Source organism: Aspergillus undulatus (assembly GCF_047715775.1).
Source record: "Aspergillus undulatus strain CBS 261.88 unplaced genomic scaffold BDV17scaffold_38, whole genome shotgun sequence".
Taxonomy (NCBI): domain Eukaryota; kingdom Fungi; phylum Ascomycota; class Eurotiomycetes; order Eurotiales; family Aspergillaceae; genus Aspergillus; species Aspergillus undulatus.
This window is the reverse complement of record NW_027396642.1, coordinates 77,357-99,182: the sequence shown is the minus strand read 5'-3', so window position 1 is coordinate 99,182 and position 21,826 is coordinate 77,357. Positions and strand designations below refer to the sequence as shown.

Here is a 21,826-nt window from a genome sequence, read left to right as displayed (position 1 = left end):
ACAGCGAGAGTAGAGTAGCGAAGAGCTGCAGTGAGGTGAGCGGTGCGGAGAGAAATCGCGATAAGCGTGACGTATCTCCTGCGGCGGTTGTCCTTGGGCTTTCCCCACCGAGAGCATTTTCCCACCTTCAGCTCTCCGATCCAGATCCAGCATTCTCCTGTCAAGCCCATGAGGCGACTGCTTCAAAATGTCAAGCAAGTCGGCTCTCAAGGAGGTGCGGACGGCTCTCGACTCGAAAGATTTTGAGCTTGCAGCCGAGAAAGCCAAGGCTCTCATCAAGGAACAGCCTGATAACTACCATGCGTGAGTGAGCCTGTACGCCTCTCTTCATTGCTTTGCTAATAACCAATCTTGGTAGGAATGTCTTCCTCGGTCTTGCGCAAGATAAATTGAACCACTTCCCCGAAGCTGAAAGAGCGTACCTCGCGGCGAGTCGCATTCGGAATGACGACAAAGCGGTATGGCAGGGGCTCATCAGCCTCTACGAAAAACAAGGGAATCAGAAGCTCGAGGAATATCGTGAGGCGGTCATCAAACTCGGGCAGGTGCTCGCTGATCTGTGAGTGTTGGGCCAGCGCCCGCAGGGGGATCTCAATCGCTAAGTGTACGCAGGAACGACAAACATCGGTGTCAAGACGTCGTGGACAAGTATGTCAACTTCACACGCAAGAATGGTACCCGCCTACAATACAAGAAAGCCCTCGAACTGCATCTACCGTCGAGTCCTCTCTATGGTTACCTCGAAGGTCGCTTACCTCACCCCGCCCAAACTTATACGCGCCTCATAGAGATCGCCGAAGCGGAGGAAAGAGAATTTATAAACCGTGAGATTGGGGAGCGGAGAACTCGCCTTGGTGCGCGTATTGATCAAGTCACACTCGAAGTCAAGCGTGATGCTTATAAGCGGACCGAACTGGAGGACTTATACCGTGGAATTGTGAATTGGTCGCACGATGACCAAGTTCGTCGCACCTACGAAGAGAAATTGCTGCAAAGGGCCTATGATACTCTCGTTGTTCTCCCCGCTAAGGAAAAGGATGAGAAGAGAGAAGAGGTCCTACGGGCTGCCCGAGATATGGTTATCATCAAACACCCTTTTGAACTCGCATGGAAAATTGTCCTGGAATGGCAAGATGTTGAAGACTTCTGTCAGTGGGATCGTGTTTTTTTGGACGATTTCATTGAGTTCTTTCCTGAGGACGACCTCACAAAAGTTCTCAAAGGATTCTTGGCGAGCGAGATCTCCCCATTCCCCAAAGAGACAGCAAAACAGAATGGAAAGCAGGGCGACACAGCAGACAAAGCCGAGAACAGTGAGAACGGCAATGCAGAAAACAATGAGTTGACGGCCCAAGACCGTCTCATTCTTATGGTGGATGGCCTTGCAATGTCCTCCACCTCCATTGTTTCCCACAGGATTATGGGCGAACTCTACCTGCTCCTTGAGGAGCACGAGAGCGTTGTCGATGTATGTCGCAAGGGTCTTCAGAATCTACATGATGTTGTTGGAAAGACGGGGATCAGTCTTCAGAACACAGCGGATGCTTTTAACATAGCCCTTGCGACCTCACTAATTTATCACCAGTCTCCGCGGAATCACCCTGAAGCTCAGAGCATCTTCCATGACATTTTACGAAGGCATCCGACATCTACCAGCTGCCTTCTCGGAATCGGACTCATCCTGAAGGTCGACGAGGACTATCCGGAAGCGGTCAATTTCCTGCAGCGTGCTCTAGAACGAGACCCTACAAATCTCAAAGTTCGTGGCGAATTGTCATGGTGCAAAGCGCTCAACGGTGATCTTTCGTCGGGTCTTTCAGGGCTTCAGAGCGTGCTTCTTGATCTACAAGACTCACAGCAGGAGAGCCGAGACTTCAAGGGCGAAATTCTCTATCGCATTGGACACTGTCAATGGGAGATTGATCCATCACCGTACGCACGCAAAGATCGGACAGGCGCTTATGCCAGCTTCCTCGCTTCAATTCAAGCAAGTCTCAATTACGCGCCAGCTTATACTAGCTTGGGTCTCTACTATGCGGACTATAAAAAGGACAAGACACGAGCACGCAAGTGCTTCCACAAAGCCTTCGAATTGTCCGCATCCGAAATTGTCGCGGCTGAGCGGCTGGCACGGACTTTCGCGGACCAGAAAGAATGGGATCTCGTCGAGGCTGTCTCCCAACGTGTTGTTGACTCGGGCAAAGCCAAGCCTGCACCTGGCTCGAAAAGAAAAGGGTACAGTTGGCCATACGCAGCCTTGGGTACAGTCCAGATCAACAAGCAGCAATATCCGAAGAGCATTGTCTCGTTCCAAGCGGCACTGCGAGTCTCGCCAGGGGACTACCATTCGTGGGTCAGTCTAGGTGAAAGCTATCATAACGCGGGAAGATACATTGCTGCCACAAAAGCCTTCGACCACGCTCAAGAACTGGAGCCTTCGCTTTCGAAAGCGGATAAGGAACAGATCTGGTTTGCGCGGTACATGCTTGCCAATGTCAAGCGGGAGCTAGGGGAATATGATGACGCCATCGTGAGGTACGAGGAGGTGTTGAAAATTCGCCCTAACGAGCTCGGTGTCACAATAGCATTACTTCAGACGCTCACGGAGAGTTCCTGGAAATGCCTGGAGTCAGGTCTCTTCAATGACAGTGCTGAGCTTGCCAAACGGGCTTTAATGGTGGCCAAGTCGCTAGCTACTGAGCGGGTTGACATCTTCAACTTATGGAAAGGTGTCGGTGATGCGTGTACGATATTCTCTTATATCAAATCGAAAACGGGCAAGCTTCCGATTAAGGAAGCTCGCGGCTTGCTTGCCACTCAACTCGAGCTCTCTGCTCTCAACATTCTTACGGACGTCGATGGTGTAGGAGAAAGCTCTCTGGAAGCACTAGAGGGAGACAAGGACATTTCGGCTCTTGTGGATGACTGCATGTATGCATCCATATTGGCATATAAACGCGCTATACATGTTTCAGTTCAAGACACTCATGCCCAGGCCGTGTCCTGGTACAACCTTGGATGGGCAGAATATCGGGCGTTTAGATGCGTGAGATTGAGTGGCGAAAAGAAAAAGCAATACCGCAAGTTCTTGAAGGCGGCAATGCGGTGCTTCAAGAGGGCCATCGAGCTGGAGGCTGGCAATTCCGAGTTCTGGAATGCCCTCGGGGTGGTGACGACGAGCACGAGCCCGAGAGTTGCGCAGCACGCATTTGTCCGAAGTTTGCACCTGAATGACCGGAGCGCACAGGTTTGGACAAACTTGGGGACGCTCTATCTCATTCACAACGATATTCAACTATCCAACGAGGCGTTTACTCGCGCCCAGTCAACTGATCCCGACTATTCGCAAGCTTGGGTTGGCCAGGGCTTCCTGGCTCTTCTGTTCGGCGATCCACGAGAGGCGAGAGGATTGTTCGAGCACGCTTTTGATATCTCTCGGTCATCGTCGAAGCTGCCCAAACAACAATACACAGTTACTTTGTTCGATCATCTCGTTGCAGATACTTCAGCATCAAACGAGCTGTCAGAGCTTATCCAGCCTTTCTTCACACTTTACCAGCTGACCAGCCAGGACCCGTCCGATTTACCCTTCGTTCATCTCTTCTCCCTTCTTGCCGAACGGATTGGCGAATTCCCAGACGCAGAGGCCAGCTTAGGGGACCTCAGTTCTCACGTCGAGGCCGAATATGAGATGTCAGAATCCGCATCATCGCTCTCCAGGTTCGCGCAAGCAAATGCCGATATTGCGCGTGTCCTCTTAGCTCGACAAAAGTACGCGGAAGCTGCAGAGAAAGCAGAGACTGCTCTAATGTTGTCAAGCGAGGAAGATGCCGGGAAATTCGAGCCCGAAACGTACAAAAACCTGCGCTTGTCTGCACACCTAACAGCTGGTCTTGCGCACTACTACTTGAGGGCTATGGACAACGCAATCGACATGTTCCGTGATGCTCTTCAAGAAGCAGACAACTCGCCAGACGTCGTCTGCCTCCTGGCACAAGTACTCTGGGCAAAAGGCGGAGAAGAAGAAAGGACCGTCGCCCGACAGCAGCTATTTGAATGCGTCGAGAGCTACTCCGACCACGTCGGAGCAGTCACCCTCCTAGGCGCCATCGCGCTCCTAGACGACGACAAAGACGTCATCGAAGCCGTCGAATCCGATCTCAAAAGCATGATCACTCGAGACGACATCGGACTCCACGACAAAGCTCGCCTAGTCAAGCTCTCCACTGCGATATCGCTCTGCATCGCAGATGACTCGGGCGTCCCCGAGGAAAAGAGACGAATCGGTGAAGCAGCCGCGGCAGTTATGAGAGCGCCCTACGACCCTCAAGGCTGGATGGAGCTATCCTCCGCCTCCCAGGAATCATACCCCGCCGAAATGGGCGTTAAGACAGCGCTGCGGAGTGTTCCCCCGAGGGGTAACCTCGATGCTACGGACTTGTCGAATGCTTATTCCCAGACCGGGAAGGCTAGTGATGCTTTGAGGTCGATTATGGTTGCGCCCTGGGTGAAGGGCGGGTGGCAGGAACTGACCCATATAGTCTCGTCGACGACCACGACAACTTAGCGTAGACCTATTGCATATATTATATTAGAAATGATGGCCGCATAGTCATGCTGGCCGTCCTCTGAAAATATGATACTATTCAAGTCAACCACCCGACAACACATTTTAAACCAGGAAAGAGCGACCCACGAGAGTCGCTCCTCCCCAGTGTTGACGCACTACGTAATCACGCGGAGCATATCCATGAATACATATTTCAATCCTCCCTAACTCTTAACCCCTCCCGTATCAACAGCATCCACCCCCCGATACTCAAAGTACTTCGTCCGTTGTTGATCCGTAATGAGGTCTTCCTTACAAGCAATCTCATAAGAAATCGAGAACTCGGACCCCTCATCCGACTCAGGCGACGGATCCCGCGGCGGATAAATAACATTAACGCCCTAGGTCAGCCTGCCTATGAGGCGTCTGTAGACAAGGGGCTTCTCAAATCCGAAATTAGCGCTTGTAATGTCCGCGGCGCGGTGGTCTGTTTGCAGGATCGACATAGGCGAGAATGAGTCCATGCGGATATTTAGAGAGGTTTTGTCCCGGATGGGGGATATAGATGTTAATATGTCGTCGAGGGCATCCTGCGTCACGCTGTTTGTTACCTGGCGGATGTAGAGGGCGAGGTTGTGTAGTGGCCAGGAACTAATGACTTCTGATGCTGTTGTTGAGAGGGCGGCGGCTATGACGTTGTGTTGGATTCGGAGATGGACTTTGGGACTGTGCATTCGGCGGCGCATGTCGACTGCTTCGGACCAGAAGAGGGGTGCTTCGGGAACTGGGTTGAAGATTGGTGCGTGCAGGCGAGTGACTGCGTCAGAGGAAAGCGGAGAATGCGTCGTATGTAGAGATGCGAGATCTGTCTGGTGGTGTTGCGAATTTCTTTAGCGCTGCTGCTTTGCTCTTTTGGAGATGAAAGAGCAGCATTTCGGCCGGAAGGTGGTTCACGTGTCGCTCCGGTGCAGGGGGTCCGTCGATTTTTGATTCTTCAGGAACCTCAGGCTTAGTGAGGCGGGACAAGTCCAGGCATGCAGGGTCCCATGGGGAAAAAGGTGTCTGGTTAGCGATTGCATAGCAGTTCTCGGCGAGCTGATGGGTGAGCCCTGCCCATCCCATCACATCGTTTACGTAGTGATGGTGATGCATGATAATGACTAGCCCTCCCCGGATGAATTTCGCCTTGTATGCCGCAGAAACGGGGCTAACATCTGGGTGCGCTTCTGGTTTCTCGCCGTGGGTCATTGGAGGCACACTCCACTCATTGTGGTCACGTAGGACTGAACTACAGAAGTTGCCCTGTTCAATCTCGTCGAAGGATGGGTACATTCCGCTGTCCTCAGGCGCATCGAGCCATTGAACTGTGAAGCGTACCGTGCTGTTCTTCTTCTTCACGGAGTGGCCGCCAAAGGATCTTTCTCAAATGGTCCCGCAAAGATTCCGAGCTTGGCTCAGAGTTCGCTCAAGTCCAGCCTTCAACACATCAGTAACTCGAGCATTGTCAGCTTCGTCGAGCCGGGGAAAAAGCGCAAAGGTGCAGTATGTCAAGCCGGTCGAGTAGTCGAGAGTCGAAATCCTGAAGCGCTCTTCCTCTGGATCATCTTCCCAGCCGGCAGGGTGCAGATGGAAGGTTTCTTGCTTTGGCATAATTAATGCTCAAACTGTGAATATTTGAGAGATTTCCGGCGAAGAGGGAAGATGTGAGTCTTCAGACAATGTTTCCACCACATTTTAAACTGCGTGTTCAACCAATGGAAATGAACGGCAGTCTTCGCAACTAGGTAGCGATACCGGGATCGAGCCGTGCATCCTGCTAGGAATGTTGCAGGAACAGGCACTAGTCATTGAGCCATGACGTCTAGTGGCGATGGCCTGTTCCATGTTCCAATGAGAGCTCCGACTTTGTAGTATGCTAATGAGCAACGCCGGGGTTGCTTAGCCAAACGGTCTGGTGACCGTCTGTGCTTGTGCGAGCACATGCCATGGAGCGTCTTCCTGTTATGGGTTTCTAGCCCGAGACTTCAGGGGCACCTCAAGGGCTTCGCAAGATCCCCGTAATGAAGTCACTCTTTTTAGGATAAACGGCGCGTCGCAGTCACTAGCCTGGACCGGGCGGCCTTGTCCACGCAACTGCAGAACCCAGCCGGCCAGCTTGATCGTGGTGACAGAAGCTTATGCAACTGTCATAGTCAGACTCACTTCCACTTAGTAACGTATTAGAAACGATTGATCAGCTTGAACAATCAGACAGACTCGCCCACGTTTAGGTTCAACCACCATTTGCAACTCCAGTCCCCGTTCTGACTCCAGTAACCCTCTCCAGTAGCCTCGCCTTCCTATCGGCCTTCCAAGCCTGGTCCATCGCCTCGATCTTCCCCCCAAGAAGCGTAACATTCTCAGGAGTAAGCAAGATCATTCCCCGGGCAACAGTCGCATTCTGCAGGAGCAGTTTCCCACCAATGGGCAAGCTATTGATGGCTATCCCCTTGACATGTGTCATCTCAATCCCTACCGCTCTTATCCCATTTGCGTCTTGAAGAATCAGCCTGTGCGGGCCGGTACTCTCCCTCGAGCTCGCACCGGCATTCGCGTTGGCGTTGGCTGTAGACCTTACGTTTGTAGTTGCTCCAGCTCCAGTCCCGTCCTGCTCTTCATCGCCTACGTTTACCGTCCGCACGATCTCCCGCCCCCGTACTGCCTCCCCGCGCTCGACCCGCTCAATGGCCTCGACTTGGCTCCAGATGCTTGTGCCGATGTCTTCGATGTCGAGCACTTGGACTGGGATGGTGCCGGGGAGGCGGCGCTCTTGGACATTGGGATCGTAGATGTCGACTGGGAGGGTAGAGGATGTCCGGGGTGAGAGGGACTCGCGGAAGTCGGTGTTTAGCAGACGGAAGAGTGCGGTTTTGGTCAGGGCCGCAAGGGGAATAGTGCGTTGTTGTTGAGCCGCGAGGAAGGTGGTTAGCCAGGCTTGGGAGGCCGGAAGGGATTTGGCTTGAAGTTGGGCTGCTAATTGGTCTTGTAGAGACATGAGGGCTTTCGGCCGGGAGGTGGACACTCCGTAGTGTAGGTCTTTGTTGTGAAGGGGTGTTGAAGGGAAAAAGAAGCTGGGTGGAGCTACTCAGGAACAGCAAATCCGGGGAACCGCCGAACTGCAGGCCGAGCTGTCATCTCCATCTTGATCATCGACTCTCCATCCTCTTTTCAAATCTCAATTTTACCTCTACCACTACCCTCTCTCATGATAAAGCTCCCATCAAAATGTCTACCCTCTCCTCCCCCCGCCCCTCAATTGCCTCATCCCGCGCCCACTCCCCAACACCCGCCTCCTCACGCCGCCCATCCCTCGATCTAAACACCTCCATCTCCGGCACCCTCAGCGCAGCCTCAACGCCCTCAACAGCGCGAGCCGTCTCTCCCTCCCTACATCCCCGACGAAACCGCACCGCCCTACGAGACTACTACAACCTCAAACCGTCCGACGCCGCCAACGCCCCAAATGCCCGCTCGCGCAGCGTCCCCCGACACACAGACGCAGGGGACATCTCGAACCCATCCGTTGTCGTGGGCGGCTCAGAGCTCGATAACCCAGACTTCGATCCCCAGCGCTATGTGAATAATCTGCTTGCAACTTCGAGTCTAGCTACGATTCTCAAGGCGGAGAATACGCTTGTTGGGGATGTGAGGACTTTAGACGGCGAGCGGAAAGCGCTGGTTTATGATAACTATTCGAAGCTTATTCGGGCTGTTGAGACTATTGGAAAGATGCGGGCTAGCATGGATGAGAAGGGGACGCCGTTGACTATGACGAAGACGTTGGGGCCGGCTATTGCTTTTGTGGCGGAGACTGCGTCCGGGTTGATTAAAGAGGGAGAGGAGATGAGAGGGCGGTTGGAGGAGGATGAGGAGGACAAGGGGAGGAAGGCGCAGAAGGAGACTGTGAAGTGGGTTCTTGATGCGCCGGGGAGGTTGGAGGGGCTTGTGAAAGGGGGAAAGAGGGAGGAGGCTGAGAAGGATTGGGATGAGGTCCGCAAGTTGCTTGAAAAGTGGGAGGGGGTAAAGGGTGTTACTGAGGTTCGTGAGGCCTGTGAGAAGGTCATGCAGAAGGAGGATGAAGCTCCTTGAGGTTCGGGTCTGGGGTTCGTTTTTACCAGGGATAAAGACCATCTTCAGCGGAAGCATCTCAAGGCCTCCTCATCGTGATGAGCTCTGTCCGCCGGTCTGGCGCAGGACCCGCAGTCTGTGCAGTGACTGCATCGCCAAACTTTGAGGCGCCTCAACGGCCAAATATTGAGCTTCAAGGCATACATTGAGATCTCACGGTCTCCATGCCGACACTACAACACCGCTTCAAATCAGGAACGACGGAGCAGGATATATCCGAACTGTATATACACAAGACGGCCAGGGTCATCATATCATCACATCATAGACACATTATTCTAATACGACATGGGACATCCAAAAATCAGACGTTTCCCCCTAGTATATCCGCACTCGAAAACGCCGACGGCTTAATGCCATACTTATTCCCCGACATAATGTCCAAATAAGTCAACGCATCCCTCTTATAAAAAATCGGCTTCTTCCCGCTCCTTACGAGATTCAGCTCGACAAGCTTCCTCAGCACCCTCTTCACATCATCCTTATCGTCATAATCTCGCGTGTAAATGGCAATCAGTCTCGCCCGTTTGTCCTCCTCAACATCCGTCGCAACTTTAGCTCCTATCCCTAATGTCCCAGCCATCGTCGCTTCCGCAACTGCACCCCAGTACGCGTCGACCCGGTCAGCCGTAATGAACATCATCCATTTCCCTGTTACGCAGTTCGTTTCACGTGCGAGAGAGAAGACGTGCGTCTCCAGTTCGCGCTGTAGAGGCTTGACTTTGCGGGATAGTGCGATGGCGCTCCCTTTTTTGCGGTCGTTTTCATAACGCAGACTTGCTTCTTTCTCGTCGAAAGCGTGGAGGGCTTCCAGGCCCTTTCTTGTGAATTCGGGAATGTCCTCCTTGTGTCCCGCGAGGTTTTCTGTGTGGATGTAGATCCAGGGGCCGTGACTTGACGCCTTTGTAGTTGAAGGAGGAAGGCGTTTGAGAAAATCTGTGCTTGATTCGTGCTCGCCTGGTTTATTCCGGGGTAGTGGGCCTTGTGAGACTGTGCCTTCTGTGTCTGTGTCGATATCCATGGGAGTATACGACATCTTTTCGTCGCTCTTGCTCTTCTCCGCGTCAAGTTGTTTTTTCTCTTCCTGGTTCCGGGCTTGGATTGTTGAGAGGAGTTTCGGGTGGATGTGTGTCCAATAATGGTGTGGATCGTATTCAGCCGCTTCTTCCTCTAGCGCTGTGGTTTCGTCGTCGGAGCCTGTCGCACTGTCAGATATGTACTGTATGCACAAGCTGACCTGGAGTTGCTGGTTTCCGTACCGTAGAAGCTGGAATCATCAAATATCTCTTCGGAATTGAGATCAGGAGCCAAAGCCATAGTCGATGGCTATTGATGACTGGGGTGTTTAAATGTGAAAAGGTAGACGGAGGTTTGAAGAACATCTAGTAATGAATGGGCTTGTTTGCCCTTGACGGGCCGTCACGTCTTTGACAGACGTACTTCGTGCTGCAATCTTTGTCTTACCGCCAACTTCGCTCCAATTCCGTGGGTGCAAGCGTGGAGATAGATTGCACGTGGACAATGAATGATGTAGAGCTTTTTGTGCATACATGAGGTTGTTGATGAGGACATAACAGAGAGTATAGATAGAAAAAGCGCGGCGGGGAAAACAGGAACGCGACAGGACCCACACCCATACTCTTCCATCAACACCATGCAATTGACGAATGCTACTTGCTAAGCATATACTAACTGCGACAGCTACTCAAACTACTCATGAGACTTGGGTTTATTATCTGATCTACGGCAATAGACAAAGCTATGTCTACCTGTCTCGTGGCCCATGGATTGGCTTACCTCCTCCAACCAGTCTCAAGCGGTGCAGAATCTAGACATAACACAAGTACCATGCGGAGTCAGGCCAAGGTATCATCTAGGTAAGTCACTGGTTACTGATTTGTAAACAACACGGAGGGGTGGTTTTCCGACTGGGTTTTGATTGACTGCAGAAGATGATCTCACCACGACAAGAAACGTCATTCCCGAGACAGCGGGCGTGGATGAGCTTCGTGTCGCATTATTATTGCAGTCATGACTCACTTGATCCTTTTTCATGTTATTCTTGCAGGCAGACACAGCCAGCAGGCAGATATCGTGCGTAACCCAAGCTCTGAGTATGGCGAGCGGTCCATGATGGTTTGATCGGCCGTAATATTGTCCTTGAGGGTGATCCGTCAAAGACTTGCAAGCTCATAACTGGCTCGGCCGTATGGTTCAGCTGAAAGCCTAGACCTTGTGCTAACCCCGGCTAAGCAACCCCGCACGGAGCTTGCCGTATCTATAAATCCCGCCTAGATACTGCACCAGGTAGCTCAACCACAGAGCCCGAGAAATATCAAGACCAGCTATACCAAGATGACTGCCCCCTTCACCAAACTCCCCACCGCCGCGTCTATCAAGCCGTCCGCGTTTCGCATCGCGATTTCAGACGAGCAACTCGCCGACTTCAAGACCCTGATCAAGCTCTCCAAGATCGCCCCTCAGACTTATGAGAATCTCCAGGGAGACCGCCGCTATGGTGTTACTCACGAGTGGATGGCGAAAATGAAAGGGGAGTGGTTGGATAATTATGATTGGTACCACCCCAACTCTATCCGTCGACCAGCGACTTACCAATGCAGGCGAGCAACCGAGAAGCATGCCAATAGCTTTCCCCAGTATACCACTGAGATTGAAGGCTTGACGATTCATTTTGCGGCGCTTTTCTCTGAAAAGGCAGATGCGGTGCCCATTGTCCTCCTTCATGGGTGGCCTGGTAAGACCCGAGCAAGCAGCTACCTGGGTCTTGACCAGAATCTGATACAAACGCAGGGAGCTATTTCGAATTCCTGCCGATGCTGCAGCTGTTCAAGGACGAGTTTACTCCTAGTACTCTACCCTACCACTTGATTGTGCCCTCACTACCAGGCTATGCCTTCTCTTCTGGACCTCCACTGGATAGGGACTTTACCAATGCCGACTCTACCTGTATCATCGATCAGTTGATGAGGGGTCTCGGCTTCAAGAGTGGATATGTTTCTCAAGGTGGTGATATCGGAAGCAGAATTGCACGACTGCTAGGTGTGCACTATGAAAGCTGTAAAGGTGAGTTCCTTATTCCATGTGCGGGTAATTTGCAGTACTAACTTTACTAGCGGTACATTGTAAGTCTCTACGTTCTAACCCCGCCATACTATCGCGCTCACTTACATGAAGTGAACTTCTGCCCCGTACCATCCCGACCAGAGGGCGTCGCCGACGACAACCTCAGCGATCTCGAAAAGCGGGGTCTAGAACGCTTCGACAGCTTCCTCTATAGGGGCAAGGCATACGCCGAAGAGCACGGTACCAGGCCAGCTACAATCGGACATGTCTTATCGTCCAGCCCTCTGGCCTTGCTGGCATGGTAGGTTTGCCTCTCTCCCCAGAATTCATATCCATCTTCTAATCAGGAGACTGTTCTAGGATTGGAGAAAAACTCCTCGAGTGGCCCGACGCGCCTTTACCAAACAAGACGATTCTCGATCTCATTACGCTCTACTGGTTTACTGAGTCCTTCCCGAGGGCTATATACCCTTATCGCGAGGTGAGAGCCTACTATCCTTGTATATGGAAACAGTTGAGCTAACATATTGAGCCGCAGTCCAATCCCCTCCCACGCAACCCGAAGGAAATACAATCGGCGACAAAAGAGCTTTATCTACACAAGCCTTTTGGATTCTCGTGGTTCCCCCAGGAATTAATGCCGGTTCCTCAGTCTTGGGTAGCCAAGACAGGGAACCTGGTCTACTTCAAGCAGCACACGGAGGTAAGCGTATCATATCATTACTGTTTTGAGTGGAATCTAAAAGCTCATGTAATAGGGCGGGCATTTCGCGGCGTTGGAACGGCCCAAGGATGTGAAGGACGACTTGAAGGAGTTTCTGGACAAGGCGTGGCCTGGGTTTGCAAAGTAGGCAAGTACAAGTAGTGTAGGACATACTAATACTAGGAAATGTGTTCTTCTTTTTGGGAGTATCCCAGATTTCCTAGGCCTTCTGTTGTTGTTCCAGGTTGTAGTTATAGATCTGCGTCGCCAAGACCCCGCATTGTAAATCTCAGATCCACCAAATTTATATTTCTGTAGCCCACTATACATATTCAATCTTTCGCATGAACCCCTTAAAAGAATCCTGACAACAGTCTCAAACCCAACTTCACCGCGAGCACCCGCTCAAGCCAAACTCCAAGAAACCTAAAATGCCCCCTCAACACCCTACCTCATCAACAACAATCTACCTCGACCAACCCCCCAGCTGTCTCCAATTCTGCCCTGCATCACCCAACTACTTCGTGATTGGCACATACCTGCTCTCCGAGACGAAGGTCACGGAAGAAGATGGGACGGAATCAATCAGTCAGAAGAAGACAGGCTCTTTGCAGCTCTGGCATTTGGACGAGGACAGGGATGAGTTGTATGTATCGAGCCCCCGGTCCTGAACCCAGCTGCAATTTTGCATTGAGATGGTCGATCAATTTGATGTTCGGTACGATACTGACAAGAATGCAGGACCCAAATCTCACGATATCCCCTAAACGCAGCCGTCTTTGACCTGCAATTCAAAGACAGAAACTCATCAAAGTCCTCATCCCCATCCAACATCTTCGCCATCGCAACAAGCGACGCCTCAGTCTCGTTTTTCACCGTCTCTTCAACAGGATTCACCCGTCTCTGGACGAGAACCGTCCATGAGGACCTCTCCACCCCAGCCCTGTATCTGGCCTGGCTGCCGGAGAACTGGCTTCCCTTTTCGGGATCTGCATCGAGGGGAGAGTGGCCGCGGAAGGAGGGGTTTGCGGTGACGTTTAGTGATGGGAAGACGGGGGTCTTTGGGATCGACGGACCCATTAATGCCTTTTATAGTAATGCTGAGGAGAAAGCTACAGAGATAGGGGCGTTTGAGGCGAAGCAGCCGATTGAGATTTGGTTTGTGGCTGTTGCTTCATACGCAAACACTTCGACCGAGGATGAGGATGAGGTTGAAGCATATACGCCCTACCTCTTCACTGGGAACGACTTCGGCTCGTTACACACACGCCGATTTACCGATATCCAGAGCCATGTTCAAGATGACAAGGAAGAGGATGATGCCGACACTGACGACACCAGCCCCCTCACGCCCATCCTCAGCACAGACGACAGAGCCCTCCACCACACAGCAGGCGTTACCTCCATAATCCCACTCCCGATTCCGCTCTCGCACCCGGTCTGTAATGGTGCGCCGCTGTTACTCACGGGTAGTTATGACGAGAGTCTGCGTGTTTACCATGCCTCTGGACGCGGGAGGGTTCTAGGTGAGATGGGGCTTGGCGGGGGTGTGTGGAGGTTGCAGATTCTTTATACTTGTACTGTTAAGGGAATATGGACACTTCTGGTTCTTGCTAGTTGTATGCATGGTGGGACGAGGGTTGTGAAGGTTAGGATCGGTGAGCGGGAAGAAGAGGTGGGTATTGAAGTGTTGGCGGAGTTTACGGAACATGAGAGTATGAATTATGCGTCGGATGTTTGGAGGGGTACGGGTGTGGATGCAGGAGGCTCGGGCTCAGAACGGCGTGTTGTATCGAGTAGTTTCTACGACCGGAGGGTTTGTGTGTGGCGCGTGACTGTATAACAGGGCACAATGGAATGGTGTGGCAATTGGAAACAAGGGAGATACGTGAATAATCAACGCTCTAAATTCATAATGCAGAGTATACAACCGCCCGACGGACTTTCCAGTCCGCCGGGCGAAAGCACTTGGAATCATCATAAGATCTAAACAATCGTCTCCAATTCCCGCGCATACCCAATTGCATTCTCGATGATCGTGCCGCTCGCGACAAGGATATCCTTCTCCGAGCGCGTCGCTGCCTCCGGCTCAATAGGGAAGTATATCCGTCCGTCACGAAGGGTCCATCCGCGGTGCTGGGCAAACTCCATTACGGCGCCTTCGGACTCAAGGAAGAGGAGGTTCTTGGCGTTGGAAATCGGGAGCGACGGGTACGCTTTCTCGGAGCAGTCTGCGATTTCGCTGCGAATGGTTCCGACGAGGACCTAGAGCACAACTTGTTAACTTACCATCGTCGAGAAGCAGAAGACGAAACCTACATTCGAAAACAGCGCGAAATCCTCCGACGGCACCCGCTCAGAGTTTGTCTCCCGCCACACCTTATCATAGCTGCCCTCCATCAAATTCCGCTCCAGATCAACCGGATACTTGATGAATGGGTCATCCTCAACAGACTTCTCCTTCAGACTCGCCTCCTCAACCAAGCCCTCTAACACGGTATGGAAGCTCGTGCCATCGCCGGAGCTTAGCAGAAGCAAGAGGTACAGCCCCGTGATTTTGCTACGCTGGCTAGACTTTGAATCGACCTTCTCCGCACTGATAGCGTCCCGCTCGAGGTCGTAGAACGGCTGTAGCTGCTGGTAGTATCGGGTGAAGGTGTGGGCGTCGGTCTGGCGGATGGCGGACAGGGCACCGAGTTCGAGGATCTCACGGGAGAGGACGACAAGTTCGGGGGATGTGGAGGGTGTAGGGATGAGGGCGTTTTGGAGGAGGAGGGTGCGCTTTGCGCGGCTGAGGAGGTTGTTTGCGTTGTCGAATTGCTTGCGGTTTACGGCGTTGGTAAGGTCCGAGACGAGTGACTTGAGTTCGCTCGCCATGGTGGTGGTAGTTAGAGGGTACAAGAAGTTTGGAGGAGTAATTATGGGAGCAGACTCGGAAGCTAAAAGGATTGGGGAGGAATGGAAGAGCTAGGTGTTGATGGCTTGTGAGTTTGGGGGGTTGACGTTCGTTCGTAGGAGCTTCCCGACACTGCGGCCTTCCCACAGCTTCGCCGCATGTCTTGGCAGCTGGTCACGTGGAATCAGCGACAGCAGCTGGGCAGTCTTGTCCGGTCCCTGTCTCCAATTTCCTAGGACAAGGTTGCGAGGCTCATATACTAATTATCGACAGAGAATTTATGATGTTCAATGTGCAGATCTTTTCAAAGAGCGAGTGTGACATGAAAGAACGTAAGACGAGGGCTAGAAACATAGAAGGCCAGAGCATAGAGCCTGTAGGCCCAAGCACCTAAAATTTGTTCTATGCAACTGTCCAAGGCATTCTATTTGGGATACCAGTATATCCCCAGGGCTGTCTTCTGGAGCTTACTTATCCTACAGACTACGAATGATGGTGCCACAAACCGCGTTGTAACAGCCAAAAAACCGCAGAGTGAGGAAGACACCGATTTCTCGGCTTAGGGCATCATCGATGCTCTAATGTTCATTCTTATTAATAATTGGTATCCAAGTGTCATGAAGTATCGTTACATCGAATACAAAGTACGTAGTAAGGATGGGCTAGAATATCCGCTCCGTACTCGGCGCCGGCCAGTCCACCACTTCACAGTCATGAGCCTTTTTGAACTCTTTGATTTTTTCGACGTTCCAGCCAGCCATTGAGTGCTCGCCTTCCGAGTCGTCAGACTCGCGCTCTGGTGGTACAGGGGTTCCGAGTCTGATGATCCGTGACATACGGCACTTGTCCTTGTAGTGGGTAAATTGGAAGCAATCTTCGTGATCGTAGCACGCTTCTTTGCAGGCCTCGAACGATTTGTGGGCTTCTTGTGAGGGTGCGTCGAAGGCGTCCATGTCGATGTTGTTCCAATCCTTGCGCATGGGGACGGATGCAAAGTCGAAGAAGTCGACAATGTCGGAGTATAAGATCGGACGTTGTGAGTCACTGCTCTTGCCGAGTCTCTTTTGCTGCCAGTTCCATATTTCGACCACGTCGACTGGGTCGCTTTTGTGGAAGCTGATGGCGGGCTGACACCAGTACGTTTTGCCGAGGGGTGTATGATGTAGAGGCGTAGGATTGAACATAGGCCACTGTCCTTGGATCTCAACTTCTCGCTGGGCAGCAACCCAACCGAGGACCGAGTCTCCACAGCAGTCTTCCCTGACCATATCCTGGTACTTGGTGATCAAGAGCTGCGATTTCTGATCTGACTCGACTTTGGCGCTTCCTTCTTGGTCCTCCCGCAATATGTGCTCCATTGCAGTGACAGAGAGGACGATACCGGATCCACCGTAGACAAAAAAAGTTGGTTGAGGTTCCCACCACGTCCCAATCGGCCTGCCTGGAGTGGGAGATCCTATATACACAGGGTCGACCCATTTGTAGCGACCTAGGAGCTGCACCAGGTTGTCCCAAAGTACCAGAGTGTCGGTCTCAAAAAACACATACCACTTCGCGTTCGGATTCTGCGCGTAAGCGTATTCGATCATGGCTAGGAACTTGTATCGGTCTAACTGCCATCCTGCCTTGGTTGGTTGTAGCTCCTTGTCCCAGTAGTAATGATATTCCCGTTGGCGCTGATATGCCAGTTTATCTTCCTCCGAGAGGACATGAATCACGTCAGCTAAGACGTCGTGGGATTGAAAGGGTCCGAGCTTTTGCCCCATATCAGATATAACCAAAAGATTTGGAATACATGGCGTGACGCCGTCGGTATGCGAGCGAAGGAGCTCTCGCGACTCGGCTCCCCCAATCTTCAAGGTGACCTGGATTCCGTCTTCTGCAAAGGCGGCGGCCGGAAACGACTGGCAATCTGAAGGAGATTGAGACTCATCCCATTTGGTGGATGGACCTGAATGAGATAATTTTGGCGGTCGGCCGTTTGGCGCGGAGTGAGTGGGCTGTTCCCAACTGAACTGCGACCGCGTGTGAAGGATGTAGGCTGTTTGACATATGATCACGATGAGCGCACCAATGATCAAGGCCTGGCAGACTAAACGCAACGGCCGCGGAAAGGCTGCCCTCCCAGGGGCCATAGCAAGGGTTAAGAATGCTTCAGGATAAGAAGGGTAGTCATCAATGAGGTTGACAACCTAGGATAGAGGACAGAAATTAGTGACGTTAGAACTTGACAGCCTTCATGGGTCCGGAAAGTCGTTAAATTTGGGGCAATGGGGGGCTGAGGTCTCGCTTCCCTAGCCTATCGTAACGTGATGGGCTGATTGACAAGCCGCTCAGATCCCTGGAAACGAAGGGATCAGGAAAGGGTCGGCAAACAGAATGGCTCATAGGTGCGCCTGTTAAACACGCCCCGCCTGGATTGGATCGATCGGCGGGCTCCCCAGAACATGACGACAAACAAGGATAAGTCGGTTTCAAGAAGGGTCCGTAGAGCCTCACTTTTTACTGCTACGGGGCTGAGCATTGTTGACGACGACGTTTTGGCCATTCGCAATCAGAGGATTGTTGCGAACAAAGGCACGTACTTGGACCCTGCAGCTGGCAGTCGAATTTCTCCGTCATGCAAGTCGGAAGCCTCTCTTGGGGCGCGTCGGGAAACCTGCTTCAGAGGTACGAAATGACACGCATCCAGAGATGATTGACGGTTCGAGCCGCCGGGGACGAAACTTCCGTTTGTCAAGCCCTATCAGGTCAGAGTGGAACTTGCCTCGATTGGCTAGAGGAGGCTGTGTGGTCATGGGGGCGAAAACGGGCAGCTTGGCGATCAAGTTGAGGATTGGTTAAGCCGCCAAGGGCCCATGTTGACAACTTGACAATTGACATGCTTCTGCTTGTTTGTCGCTCAGAAAGAATTTGCGGTCGCTCAACGTGCGTCGCAAAGACAACAACCCAGCGTCAACGGTCTCAATTCTGTATCACGGACAGCACAAGTGCTCAGCACCCTAGACCTGTTTGAAATCCTTCGGCTTGCCCGCGAGTCGCGACTCCTGCCTAGACCGATCTGCGGTGTTTCGCTGGGCTGAGAGTGGATCTCGTTCTGGCGCCTAAATCTGAATCTTGTCGAGTCGGGTATCGGCCGGATGCGTCGGGTCCTCGATTTAAGAGGATGTGTGAGTCCGTCGGATGTTGTTGGAGTTGTTCCGAGTTGTGTTTGAAGTTGAAGTTGAGAAGTTGCTGCTGACTCCTTGTGAAGGTATGACAGCACGTGCAGCACGTGCAGGACATTGGACAAAGGCTTCTACTCGAAGAACAAAGAGTGTCAACGACATTTTCAATTGCTGGAGTCTTCATACGATAACTGCAATCAAAATCCGACGCAGCTTGGGGTTCAACGAGACGCTCTATTTTACATTTTCCCGATTGTTGCGGGCGCACAAAAGATGGCAGACTAACGAATCAAAGTTCCCTTGCTGCTTTCACCAGAGTGTTGAAGAAAGGAGTCCCCAAACCCGTGGCAGGATCCCACCCTGTCGTTGCGTTCCATCCAGCATATGGCACCCCAGACTCGCCCAAACAACCAACCGACCCTTCATCTACAATATCGGTGAACCCAGTTTGGTTCAGAGAATAGAGCCATGGGTTGAGGAAACCCAATCTGGGCTTGCCATCCTTCAGCCTTGCAGCGTTCAGCCGGGATACAATGGCTGCAAAGACGGGTGCGGAGGCGCTGGGAATGGACGTCAGTACTGACCGATCCAAGAAGAAGCAGACTTGAGCGACGTACCTTGTACCACCGATGTTATATGTCTGGCCCTGGTCGACGATGAGGTAGTTGGCGGCCTGTGCGGCAACGTCTGGGATACCTCTTCCCTGAGGATTATAAAGGCCGTTAAATTTGTCACCAAGCTCATCGAGGTATTCACCCACGCTGATATCCTGATATGACGGGCGTGGAAATCGATCTGAAAACCCGCCTCCTGAGAAATCAACGGCTCGCTCCGGGCTGATATCATAGGTACCGCCCACTGACGTGACAAAAGGGCAGGACGCCGGGAAAATGGGCTGGAATCTTGTCGTTCCGGTGCCATCGTTCGTCAGGCATGAGCCACCAGGGCCTTCATCACCGCTACTAAAGATGACGGAAACACCGCGCGCCCCGAGCTGGGCGAATAGGTTGCAAGTCGCATTGGAGTAGGATTTGGGCACGCACTGCTCGTTCTCACCGTACGAGGTTGTAAGGACCGCGGGTAACTCCTCGTCTGGAAGGTCCAAAAGATAATGAAGCTGTTCGAGATACGGCTCATTGGTGGATTCGTCGTTCTCCGTTCCGCCGTCTTCGGGTACGAATGGTGCCAGACCTGCAGTGGTATAATATGTTGCCAACGTATCGTACGCTAGGGAGATCGCATACTGGACATCTAGACTTGCCTCAGAACTAGCCAGTGGCGAGTCCTGCAGGTTCAGCCCTCCGTTGATTGATATCACGGTGAAGTTAGTATCAGTTCTGTTCGGCGCAAATGTGCGCATGAACTGATCGAAATCACTGTAGCGTGCGTACTGATCTAAGTATCCAGATATTCCAAGTCGGTTGCGTGGGTCAGGCTTTGCGGTCGTATCATAGAGCCCGTATAATTCGCGGATGCAGTCGGGAGTTATAGTTGCCGAACAGTTAGCCGTTAACTCGTCAAATGTCGCAGCAACTGGGCTGAAGTTCGGACGCATGACCTGGACCGCGGCTTGCCCAAAATGAGTCGTTGGCTGGATCATCTGTATATATGGACTGATTTCTCGCGGAACCGAGTAACTGAGGGTTCTCACGGCATGCTTCTGTGATTTGCGGTGGGTGTACTTATGGAATTTGGTCTTCATCAACGACTCTGCTTGTGACACAGGCATCGTAGCTTCGATCCAGTTTCCATGACCTTGGATAGACTCTGCTGGGACGTCTGCTAACTCAAGCCAAGACAGGACCTGGTTCATGGTTTGGTCGGAAGGGCGGACGAAGTCCTGAACATCATCGCGTTTCATATGCTGACCATGATCTTGGTGGCCTGGCGTTGACATATCAAGAACCATCTGTTCGAGATCGGCCGCTCTCTCTTGGTGAAGTGCTATGTGGAACTTCATCAATTTGGATGGTGACGCCTCTGGGCCTTGGACCCAGCCGTCTGGAGCCTTCTGAAGCTGTTCGACGGCGACATAACTGGAATCAGAAGTCACGAGGGTCGCGAAACATGAGGCAATTAGGAGTATCACCCCAACGAAAGAAGAGTGAGAGCCCATTGAGGCAACTGCTAGACATCAAGCAAGGGAAAATCAGACGGCAAGTGGTAAATGAAGGATGATCTGGGAATTTGTGTCCTAGGGATGACACACCCTGCTGGGGTTTCCACTTCCAGCGCGATAGTTAATTTGAGAAAGGGGAGAAGTACCAGTGGGTATGGACTCTGCTTTTGACGGAAGGCAGCTGTACCATTATCTCGAGTTTTGGCTGAAGAACCACGCCTGGGAGTCACTGACCACAGTGAGGCTCTTGTCCAGCTTCCCTAATGTGACAGACAATCAGGTCGCGCCGAGGGAACGCGTCAAAATCATCCGACATATTATTCACACAATGCTAATGCGGGAAAGAATGTGACACGAATACCGACAAGTTAAACGGCGGTGCTCAACATATTCCAAATGAACCTGCCATTGCGCAGATTAAACAGTCCAACTAGGCAGCTGGAGCGGTCCATGGGATTCATGACGAGTGATCAGCAATTGCAAGCCAGTCTGTATATCTTTCAGTTGGAAAAGAACACTTATTTGGAACCTGTCTGAGTATGCTTGAGATGAGCCCACTGAGGCCATTGCATTCTTCACGCATTTTGTTAGGCATTTCAAATTGAACTTGTTGAGACCCTTTACTGAAGAGCAATTGATCGACCAATGAGATTTTATCGAGGGAAGCCCACCAATCTTAACTGGATCAAAGTATGGAAACTAGCCATGTACGGAAGGCGCTATGGGGGGCGGCCCACTCGTGCCTTCTCCTTTGAGATGTCGTCCTGGCGGTCTTCAACTGTCTTTCACTGTCTGCGGCCCTGGAGTCCAGGACAACAGTCACCTCCACGTTCCGCCATCCTTTGTTCACTGTTTAATCAGCCGGGCGCCAGCGATGTCATGGTTGATACTTTCAAAGCCGGGAATCTGCCTTCTACCTGACAAAATGCCGTCGGCCGGTACGTATTAGACTACTAGTATGTACAGAAGATGTAGATCATCCATCACTGAGGAAAGTATTGGATTTCAAAGTTGACTCTCACTACTCTTGCGAGAACGATTGATTCCTTTGAGCGGTCTCTCTTATGCAGTGCGTGCATGTGCCACTCAGACTCTCTTCAGGGCGCCATGTCGATCGCGGAGTCTATTCCATGTCCCTCAG

The 21,826-nt window shown here is 52.0% G+C and overlaps 10 protein-coding genes across 10 annotated transcripts; 4 read left to right on the top strand and 6 right to left on the bottom strand.

Moving 5' to 3' along the window:
- Positions 1-85: 85 nt before the first annotated feature.
- On the top strand, positions 86-4,751 carry BDV17DRAFT_138433 (SKI complex subunit tetratricopeptide repeat protein SKI3). Its single transcript, XM_073754268.1, has 3 exons — positions 86-303; positions 359-559; positions 613-4,751. Exons 1-3 carry the CDS (start codon positions 188-190, stop codon positions 4,565-4,567), a joined length of 4,272 nt encoding a protein of 1,423 aa, XP_073613758.1. The 5' UTR covers positions 86-187; the 3' UTR covers positions 4,568-4,751.
- A 22-nt stretch (positions 4,752-4,773) lies between these two features.
- BDV17DRAFT_282939 (uncharacterized protein) lies at positions 4,774-6,199 on the bottom strand (the record flags this gene model as incomplete). The annotated part of the gene is made up of 4 exons (XM_073760284.1): positions 4,774-4,950; positions 4,984-5,418; positions 5,504-5,966; positions 6,033-6,199. The coding sequence occupies 4 exons, from the start codon at positions 6,197-6,199 to the stop codon at positions 4,774-4,776; spliced, it is 1,242 nt and encodes a 413-aa protein (XP_073613757.1).
- Positions 6,200-6,821: 622 nt separating this feature from the next.
- Positions 6,822-7,583, bottom strand: BDV17DRAFT_293032 (OB fold domain-containing protein; the record flags this gene model as incomplete). Its single annotated transcript, XM_073762500.1, has 1 exon — positions 6,822-7,583. One exon carries the CDS (start codon positions 7,581-7,583, stop codon positions 6,822-6,824), a length of 762 nt encoding a protein of 253 aa, XP_073613756.1.
- Positions 7,584-7,749: 166 nt separating this feature from the next.
- On the top strand, positions 7,750-9,020 carry BDV17DRAFT_268223 (COG1/VPS51 family protein). Its single transcript, XM_073758444.1, has one exon. It carries the CDS (start codon positions 7,814-7,816, stop codon positions 8,675-8,677), a length of 864 nt encoding a protein of 287 aa, XP_073613755.1. The 5' UTR covers positions 7,750-7,813; the 3' UTR covers positions 8,678-9,020.
- BDV17DRAFT_293030 (DUF1917 domain-containing protein) lies at positions 9,021-10,033 on the bottom strand (the record flags this gene model as incomplete). The annotated part of the gene is made up of 2 exons (XM_073762499.1): positions 9,021-9,913; positions 9,976-10,033. 2 exons carry the CDS (start codon positions 10,031-10,033, stop codon positions 9,021-9,023), a joined length of 951 nt encoding a protein of 316 aa, XP_073613754.1.
- An 18-nt stretch (positions 10,034-10,051) lies between these two features.
- BDV17DRAFT_268222 (uncharacterized protein) lies at positions 10,052-10,824 on the bottom strand. Its single transcript, XM_073758443.1, has one exon. It carries the CDS (start codon positions 10,370-10,372, stop codon positions 10,136-10,138), a length of 237 nt encoding a protein of 78 aa, XP_073613753.1. The 5' UTR covers positions 10,373-10,824; the 3' UTR covers positions 10,052-10,135.
- A 211-nt stretch (positions 10,825-11,035) lies between these two features.
- Positions 11,036-12,870, top strand: BDV17DRAFT_138396 (epoxide hydrolase family protein). Its single transcript, XM_073754265.1, has 7 exons — positions 11,036-11,471; positions 11,528-11,800; positions 11,851-11,859; positions 11,912-12,101; positions 12,161-12,281; positions 12,339-12,503; positions 12,559-12,870. Exons 1-7 carry the CDS (start codon positions 11,072-11,074, stop codon positions 12,649-12,651), a joined length of 1,251 nt encoding a protein of 416 aa, XP_073613752.1. The 5' UTR covers positions 11,036-11,071; the 3' UTR covers positions 12,652-12,870.
- BDV17DRAFT_138413 (uncharacterized protein) lies at positions 12,794-14,500 on the top strand. Its single transcript, XM_073754266.1, has 2 exons — positions 12,794-13,149; positions 13,245-14,500. Exons 1-2 carry the CDS (start codon positions 12,935-12,937, stop codon positions 14,344-14,346), a joined length of 1,317 nt encoding a protein of 438 aa, XP_073613751.1. The 5' UTR covers positions 12,794-12,934; the 3' UTR covers positions 14,347-14,500.
- rpnL (proteasome regulatory particle lid subunit rpnL) lies at positions 14,418-15,657 on the bottom strand. Its single transcript, XM_073754264.1, has 2 exons — positions 14,823-15,657; positions 14,418-14,768 (listed from the first exon to the last, which is right to left on the bottom strand). Exons 1-2 carry the CDS (start codon positions 15,378-15,380, stop codon positions 14,490-14,492), a joined length of 837 nt encoding a protein of 278 aa, XP_073613750.1. The 5' UTR covers positions 15,381-15,657; the 3' UTR covers positions 14,418-14,489.
- Positions 15,658-16,061: 404 nt separating this feature from the next.
- BDV17DRAFT_282935 (S53 family peptidase) lies at positions 16,062-20,682 on the bottom strand (the record flags this gene model as incomplete). Its single annotated transcript, XM_073760283.1, has 5 exons — positions 16,062-16,736; positions 16,767-16,855; positions 16,889-17,591; positions 18,880-19,126; positions 19,184-20,682. The coding sequence occupies 5 exons, from the start codon at positions 20,680-20,682 to the stop codon at positions 16,062-16,064; spliced, it is 3,213 nt and encodes a 1,070-aa protein (XP_073613749.1).
- Between the last annotated feature and the right edge of the window lie 1,144 nt (positions 20,683-21,826).